Genomic DNA, 7,342 nt, shown 5'->3' with positions numbered 1-7,342 from the left:
CTCGAGGCTGCGGGTAAGTCTTCCCATGTGTCGCCAGGTAAACAGGGCGCGAACCCTGTTCCAGACGCGTGCGATGGGACCTCATTTACCTCGTCTCCGTCTGATGTGATGTGGGCATGTCAGGGCTCTGCGGTTAATAGAGCCTTCCCTGAGTGGTGTGTTTCCGCGGAAAAGGTTGTCGATTTTTCTTGCAAAATGAGGAACTCGTGAATCATCCGGGAGTGAGTGGGTGCGCGCCAACAGAATGCCTTTAGATTCATCTATACTTCTATTCTGCCAAATTCTTGGCGTGCGCAAACTTCAGGCCATGCTATTGGAAACGAATTGCTTCCTCACCGCCGTCTTTTTTTTTTTTGCCTTTGCTCCTGTTGTTTTTTTTCGTCTTGCGCTTGTGCATTTTTCCACAATTTTTTTATACTATTTTTTTTTCGATCTGTGTGTGGGTGTGTTGGGTGTGTTGGGGGGGGGGGACGTGTTTGCATGGTATGTTTTTTTGCCGATAAAAAAAGAAGAAAACAAAAAAGAAAGAAAGAAAAGAGGTCTCCGTCGTCGCGTCTTCTCTCGGCAATTTTTGCCTTGTTTCGATGGAGATAAGTGGGGGGTGTGAGGTTGAGTGGACCCAACTTGTGGTTGCTGGTGATGCCGCGTCGTTGATTGCCGTGTTTCGGGGGGCAGTTGGCTCCGCACCGCCTGACGCTTCTGCCTTGCGGTCCGTCTCTGCGTTTTTGGAGGCACACACTTTTCCGGCTGCGCTGCAAGTTGATTTGCCGCGGGTTTTCTCCACGACCTCCACGGAGTACGCGGAGACTGCCTTGGGCGCGACACGCTCTTCTGGGCTTGACGCACGAGAGGTTCTCAGCGAGCTGCTGGCAATGGACGAGCTACCCGATGGATACGCTCTTGCGGTGTACGTACGACTCATTCGAGCAGCACTCCGCCAGGTGCTTCTGGACACGCTGAGGCGCAAAAAGAGGCTGTGCGCCAGTGTTGAGGAACCGCTGTCACAGACGCAGGCAACGTTGCGTGCGTGGTATCCGGGCGTGGAGAAACGCCTCTCGCAGCTCATTCCAACAGTTTGTCAGCACGATGCAGTTCCAAAGATGGTACGAGCCGTGAATAACTTTCAGGACGACGGCGATGGTGTTGACAGTGAAGGGTCGGGTGAATATGGAGGGGATGATCAGGCCAATGGAACGTCGTTGGTGGAGCCCGGCGCACTGGAGGCCTTGCTGTTGTTGTCATTAGACCTTCTCCATATGCTGGGAGAGCCCCACACAGTAGCTCCGCTTCTGCTGATGGTGAGGGCGAGTCTTGTGGCAGCCCAACCGTACAATGACACGGGCGAGTTTTTGCGCAGAATAGGAACGGACTTGCGTCACTGGGCCAAATCCTTCTGTCGTGTAGAGGACACAAAGACGGACCGGAATGCGGAGGATGCTACCGCGCAAAAGTTGCCGGCCGTGACAACGGCAAGGGACGCGAAGAAAATGGGCGAAACGATTGTGCGAGCTCTGCTGGAGATAGTGCCGCCTGGTGAAATTTTTTCGTATCTTCAAAGGGGCTCGAGCAATGCATTCACAAAGGATTTAATGGACAGTGTCACATACGAGGACAACGAACACGGTAAAGATACAAGCGATGCAAAGGCCCTCGTCACTTTGCACGACTTGAGAAGAGAGAAGGATGGACTGCGAGTTCTTTCGGACGATGATTCTGAAAGCGCAGAGGACAATGATGATGTCTCTTTGACGTCTCTTTCTTTACGTAAAATTGGTGCCATGTTGCTTCTCTACGATGTTATGACGCTTGATGGCTTGTGCGATCAAGAGCTGCAGATATCGCAATCTCCTGAGTCGTTTTTGTTTCTAACAGGGGCAATGGTTTTGGAGAGTCTAAAGAGTTCGTCACTCAGCGTGGTGATGACTGGCCTCTCCTTCCTCGCCACCCTGCTTCCCCACGTGCTTCCGTATAGTATCCTTGCACATGGTGAACTGCATGCCAAGTCGGGACAAATACATGAGCTTGGTCAACAACATTTGACTGCAGGTACGTGGGGGTTTCGTACAAAAAGATTTGAGCTTATCTTTGAGCTGGTGAAGGCCTTGATGAATATTTCTGCAACGTGTCCCTCTGAGTGTCATCGCGAGGTTTCTCGTGGAGTATTCGTTACTTTGCTTCGACGATGTGCCTCTAACTTACGCATGCTTATTTACTCGTTGTTTCTTGTCCTGACGCCGTTTGCGTCCCTTTGCTCGCTAATGCTGCACTCCCTTCGGGTGGAATGGAATGAAAGCCAAACCTCGGCGAGCACGTCGGAGGCCATTTTTCTTCAAGATACACTTCCTACTCTCCTGTTGCGGGCGCAGGAAAACTGGGTGAGGAAACTGCGTGTGGGTGAGGTGACATTTCTGGATCCCTTGATTCAGTCAATTAGTTTCCTTCGCTGCATAATTATCGAGGACCGCAAACGGAACCAGAAGGACGCATTGTTTCGACTTGACCCAAGCCGTGCTAAAGTCGAGCTTCACGGCGAGGCCGCCGAGGACGCGAAGAGTGGCCGCTGGAACTTGTACCTCCACCAGCTGTTGAAGAATGTTGTTCCGCCGCTGCGGACCATGGCGTCGGCTCCCCCTGCTGCCTCCGCGACCGCGATGGGCGTGCTGGGTGGGGTGACCTTGTCGCCGCTGGACTGCTTTGCACTCTCCAGGTGCCTGGACGGTTTGCAGGAGCACGTTGTCTTCACGGGCTAAGATGGGTCTGTTTTTGTATGTGTCTTGTTGTTATTATTACAGTGTTTAGCCCCCCGATTCTTTTTTTTTTGTCTGCAGTGTCCTATACAAGTGCATGCACGTAGGTGTATTTGGCTTCGTGCGCTTTCTCCGTGGCTGCTTATATATATATATATATGTATGTATGTATGTAGGTGAGACCATCATGCTTTTTGTCCTTTTTTTCTCTCTTCTTCTTCCTTTTTATTCTGGCGCAGAATTCACTCGATGATCCGCTCGGATCTTCTCGACGGCGAGGAGTTGGCGATCGCCGGCGAATCACTCCGTATTACCCCTGTGCAGGAGAGGAGGACAAGTGCCTACCTGACCAAGTATGAGATGGTGCGGGTGATTGGGGAGAGGGCTCGTCAGATTGTGAACGGCACTTCTGTTCTTTTGAGTGGCCGAAGCCGCGTTAACGAGCGGAGCGCACTGGAATTGGCGGAGCGGTGTTCCGATGCGTACGCGTTGTCAGTGGACCCTATCTTCATTGCAAAGATGGATTTATTGCAGGGGAGGATACCAATGATAGTTCGCCGGACTTGGCCTAATGGATCAATGGAAAACATTCCTGTGTCTGAGCTGTTGATTGATAAGGTCATGCTTAACATGCAAAACTAACTGCACGTCGTTTAAATCTGTATATTTGCCATTTGCCGTTGGTCAACGGTGAAGATGCAAAACGTATTTCCTTCCCTTGTCCTTGGGGCTCCCTCCCCCCGCCCCCCGCTGCTTTGCCGTTCCCGGTGGGTTCATCTCTATCAATGACGGAGCACGATCAATTAAAAAGATTGTTTCGATGTATATATATATGTGTCTCTTTACGCGTTTTCTTCGTCTCTTTTTCTTTCCCTGTGCGCGTGTGTGTGGCGGGTGGAACTAAATACCCAAAAAGGCTCCTAAGGGACATAATGCGGCGTGTTTTGCGAGGACTGAACTGGGTACAGTCTCGCGTGGCGCAGGTGTGTTCGCTGCGGTACATACAACTTCGCGAGGATCTGCGCAACATCGCGGTGATTGCCCACGTCGACCATGGAAAGACCACGCTGGTGGACAGTATGCTAAAGCAGTCGGGCACTCTAGTGGAGGCCCGCAACCGCGTGATGGACAGCAAGGACCAGGAGAAGGAGCGGGGTATAACAATTCTCGCCAAGAATACTGCCGTTTTGCTGCCCAAAAAAACTCCCAGTGAGCCACGGCGTCGCATTAACATTGTGGACACCCCAGGCCACTTGGATTTCTCGGGGGAGGTGGAACGCGCCCTTCAAATGGTAGAAGGAATTGTTCTGCTGGTCGACGCCAAGGAAGGGGTTCGGCCTGGTACTCGGTACGTTCTCCGCAAATCCCTCAGCCTTAACCTCAAACCGATTGTTTGCCTCAATAAGATTGATAAGGACGACACGAACATTAAAAAGACGGAGGAGGCCATACAGGACCTTTTCCTGGAGACCGCTGAGAATGAGGACCAGCTTGAGATCGATTTCATGTTTGGATCCGGTCGTGATGGCTACATGAATGATACACCAAAGAAGGAAGGTACGCTTGAGCCTCTCTTTGAAAAAATATTCAGCATTGTGCCAGCACCCCAGGCCAAAAAGGACGGCGCCCTACAAATGCTTGTGGCCCAAGTCGAAGTTGATGAAGCTACGGGGCGTAAAATTGCTATTGGCCGCATTTTTAACGGTACTGTCTGTGTTGATGATGTTGTGACCGTTGCTTTGGAAGACAAGGAGGTGGACGCACTTGTCAAAAATATTCAGCTCTTCGTCGGGGTTGAGAGGGACAACGTTCAAAGCGCTTCTTACGGTGATATTTGTATTCTTACTCTGCAAGAACCCATTGGCGAGAAGGTGCCTATAAAGATTGGGAGTACCATCTGCCAACAAGGCGTGGTGGACCGATTACCGTATCGCAAGCCCGATGAGCCCACCTACAGTCTTGTGTTGCAAGCCAGTGAAGCACCGTGGCGGAAAAAAGAAGCAGACGAGCGAATGGGAACTATTGCGGCGCTGCAAAAGCGGCTGGAGCGTGAGGCGATGATAAACACGGCACTGCAACTTTCAGGTTTGGGGACTCCACACATTACATTGATGGGTCGTGGTCCGCTTCATCTTTCTGTTATTGTCGAGGATATGCGGCGCGAAGGGTATGAATTTGAGATTCAAGCGCCCCGCATCCTAACAAAGGTCATAGATGGAGTAAACTGTGAGCCGTATGAGCGAATACATTTGGAGTTTCGCGATGCCCTTGTGTCGGATGTCGTGTCCTTTTTAAGCAGCAAGATGGGGGAAATTGGAGAAATTACACAGCTGTCGAATGGGCGTGTGATAATGGATTGTGTCATGCCCGTTCGCTTCATGTCTCAAGTTCCCCTGCGCTTCCACACGCTGACAGGGGGGGACGGTGTGCTTAACCACAGCTTTGAGGCATACCGGCCCATGACCTCCGTCGACACAGCACGCGAGACAGGCGCGCTGATTTCCGTCGAAAATGGTGAGGCGACAGAGTGGTCGCTCGCTGGACAGGCGCAGCAAGGCCGTTTCTTTGTCGTGCCGGGCGATATTGTCCACTATGGCCAAATAGTGGGGGAGAACAGCAAGACACTCTATCAAAATCTTGGAATAAATGTCTGTAAGCGCAACGAGCAGCTTGGCGGGCTGCGTTCGAACGCCAACGACAAGTCAAACCGAAGGAGGTCCTCCTTCACCGCATTTCGTGCCACCTTTGAGGACTGTGTTGCATGGGTTACGGATGACGAATTGGTTACGGTGACACCAAAATCCATTCGCATGCGGCAGCCTAATTTCAATGGCAAGACAACAATGCGGAATGCTGCCAAGAAGAACTAACTAGTGGGGTTGGTTCCACATTTTCTTTTGTGTTTTTGTTACCCACTTTTTTTTCTCCCTTTTTTTGATTTTCTTGACCATGGCGTCTCATGCAGTTGAAGATGCCCGCGTGCTGGGTTGGTCACAGGAGTAACAGTGAAGGAGCAGGAAAGCACAAACTCAAACATACACACGCACACACACAACAAAAAAAAAATCTTCCTAGGAAAATGTAAAACTGAAAAAAAAAAAAGGGAAAATCCATGCACAATCCGAAGTGTTTTGTTTTTCTTTTGTGTGTATGGCTATTCGTCACAGAAACGGGATGCGTGCATTTGTGTGGTAGGAACTTTTGATGGTGATGGTGCGCTCTACCGCACTTTTATTTTTGTCTTTTTATTTTCTCGGCATGGGCTTGTGCATGAAAAACGTTGTCCTCTTCTTCTTTTTTGCTGTGTGCTGTTTCACGCCCCCACTGCCTTCTAAAGCTCTTCTGTTACCCCCGCAATCATCCTGACACTTGCGTCCTCCTTTTTTCTCCTTTTCTCTCTCTCTTTTTTTTTGTGGGTGCTTGGGGGCTCCAAGCACCGAAGGGATCCATCATGTTTCAACGCACGCTTCCATCGCTTTTTCTGGCGACGTCCCCGGCCTGGATGAAGGTTATGGTGGGGGTGAAGCGCGTGGTGGACTACACGGTCAAGGTACGTGTCAAGGGCAACAAGGTCCAAAGTGAGGGGCTCAAGATGAGTGTGAACCCGTTTGATGAGATTGCCATTGAGGAGGCCATTCAACTGAAGGAAAAAAAACTTGCGGACGAAGTAATTGCGGTGACGATAGGCAACAAAAAAGCGGAAGAGGTTCTTCGCACGGCAATGGCCCTTGGATGCGACAAGGCTATTCATATTGTCACTCCCGATGGAGAGGCAGAAGGACTTGAGCCCTTAGCGGTGGCAAAGATTTTCCAGAAGCTTCACGAAGAGATGAAGCCGGACATGTGGATTTTGGGGAAACAGGCAGTGGACGGCGACCTCGGAACCACACCGCAGCTACTGGCGGGACTTCTTGACATACCGCAGGGAACCTTCGCCTCAAAGCTCGAGGTCAACGATGGAAAGGTGAGGGTGACGCGCGAGATTGATGCCGGTCATCAGATTGTCGAGCTGCAGCTGCCTTGCGTTATCGCTGCGGATCTCCGCCTCAATACGCCTCGTTTCCCAAAGCTCCCCAACATTATGAAGGCACGAAAAAAACCCATTGACGCTCGCGATGTGTCTTCTTTAGGTGTGGACGTGAAGCCGCGGCTGGCGAGGGAGGCGGTGATGGAGCCACCCCCGCGAAAGGCCGGCATTAAGGTAAAATCTGTGGAGGAACTGTACGACAAGCTGCACAATGAGGCCAAGGTAATTTAGAGTCAGCTTCGGCACGGCGCAGTGAAGGCTACTTGGGCGGACTGGAGCGCGACAAGGCGGCAGCAATAATGATACCCCATCCCTTTAAAACACCCGAACACGCAGAAAGGGGAATATATATATATATGTATATATGTATATATATATATATATATACAAACAGAATCACGATGTATATGCATTGGTTTAGATGTATACGCGGAGCCTTATACGGTTGAGGGCGGGGAGCAAAGGGATTTAGGGATTCAGTTTGCTGTTAGGGTGGGTGGACAGAGGAAATCGTTTAGGGCGAGCTTTTTTTTTTTGTTTTTTTTGGAGGGTGAGGGTGAGTGGTGGT

General features: G+C 50.8%; 5 protein-coding genes across 5 annotated transcripts in view, besides 6 other annotated features; all 5 read left to right on the top strand.

Moving 5' to 3' along the window:
• Nucleotides 1–109, top strand: part of Tco025E_06817 (uncharacterized protein) — a gene marked incomplete at both ends in the record, with an annotated part of 831 nt that extends 722 nt beyond the window's left edge. Inside the window, one exon of the mRNA XM_029373685.1 lies at nt 1–109. This exon is cut by the window's left edge and continues 722 nt beyond it. Within this exon, the coding sequence (XP_029226214.1) occupies nt 1–109 (109 nt within the window).
• A 325-nt stretch (nt 110–434) lies between these two features.
• Nucleotides 435–458: a microsatellite.
• Nucleotides 459–501: 43 nt separating this feature from the next.
• Nucleotides 502–536: a microsatellite.
• Nucleotides 537–584: 48 nt separating this feature from the next.
• Nucleotides 585–2,750, top strand: Tco025E_06816 (uncharacterized protein; the record flags this gene model as incomplete). The annotated part of the gene is made up of 1 exon (XM_029373684.1): nt 585–2,750. One exon carries the CDS (start codon nt 585–587, stop codon nt 2,748–2,750), a length of 2,166 nt encoding a protein of 721 aa, XP_029226213.1.
• A 142-nt stretch (nt 2,751–2,892) lies between these two features.
• Nucleotides 2,893–2,925: a microsatellite.
• A 71-nt stretch (nt 2,926–2,996) lies between these two features.
• Tco025E_06815 (putative DNA-directed RNA polymerase subunit) lies at nt 2,997–3,389 on the top strand (the record flags this gene model as incomplete). The annotated part of the gene is made up of 1 exon (XM_029373683.1): nt 2,997–3,389. One exon carries the CDS (start codon nt 2,997–2,999, stop codon nt 3,387–3,389), a length of 393 nt encoding a protein of 130 aa, XP_029226212.1.
• Nucleotides 3,390–3,679: 290 nt separating this feature from the next.
• Tco025E_06814 (putative elongation factor) lies at nt 3,680–5,617 on the top strand (the record flags this gene model as incomplete). The annotated part of the gene is made up of 1 exon (XM_029373682.1): nt 3,680–5,617. The coding sequence occupies one exon, from the start codon at nt 3,680–3,682 to the stop codon at nt 5,615–5,617; it is 1,938 nt and encodes a 645-aa protein (XP_029226211.1).
• A 152-nt stretch (nt 5,618–5,769) lies between these two features.
• Nucleotides 5,770–5,804: a microsatellite.
• Nucleotides 5,805–6,198: 394 nt separating this feature from the next.
• Nucleotides 6,199–7,005, top strand: Tco025E_06813 (electron transfer flavoprotein; the record flags this gene model as incomplete). The annotated part of the gene is made up of 1 exon (XM_029373681.1): nt 6,199–7,005. The coding sequence occupies one exon, from the start codon at nt 6,199–6,201 to the stop codon at nt 7,003–7,005; it is 807 nt and encodes a 268-aa protein (XP_029226210.1).
• Nucleotides 7,006–7,118: 113 nt separating this feature from the next.
• Nucleotides 7,119–7,161: a microsatellite.
• Nucleotides 7,162–7,299: 138 nt separating this feature from the next.
• Nucleotides 7,300–7,319: a microsatellite.
• Between the last annotated feature and the right edge of the window lie 23 nt (nt 7,320–7,342).

This window comes from Trypanosoma conorhini, assembly GCF_003719485.1.
Source record: "Trypanosoma conorhini strain 025E chromosome Unknown Tco_14.4_contig_00482, whole genome shotgun sequence".
NCBI lineage: Eukaryota > Euglenozoa > Kinetoplastea > Trypanosomatida > Trypanosomatidae > Trypanosoma > Trypanosoma conorhini.
The sequence above is the reverse complement of the archived record's forward strand: the minus strand, read 5'-3'. Positions and strand labels throughout refer to the sequence as shown.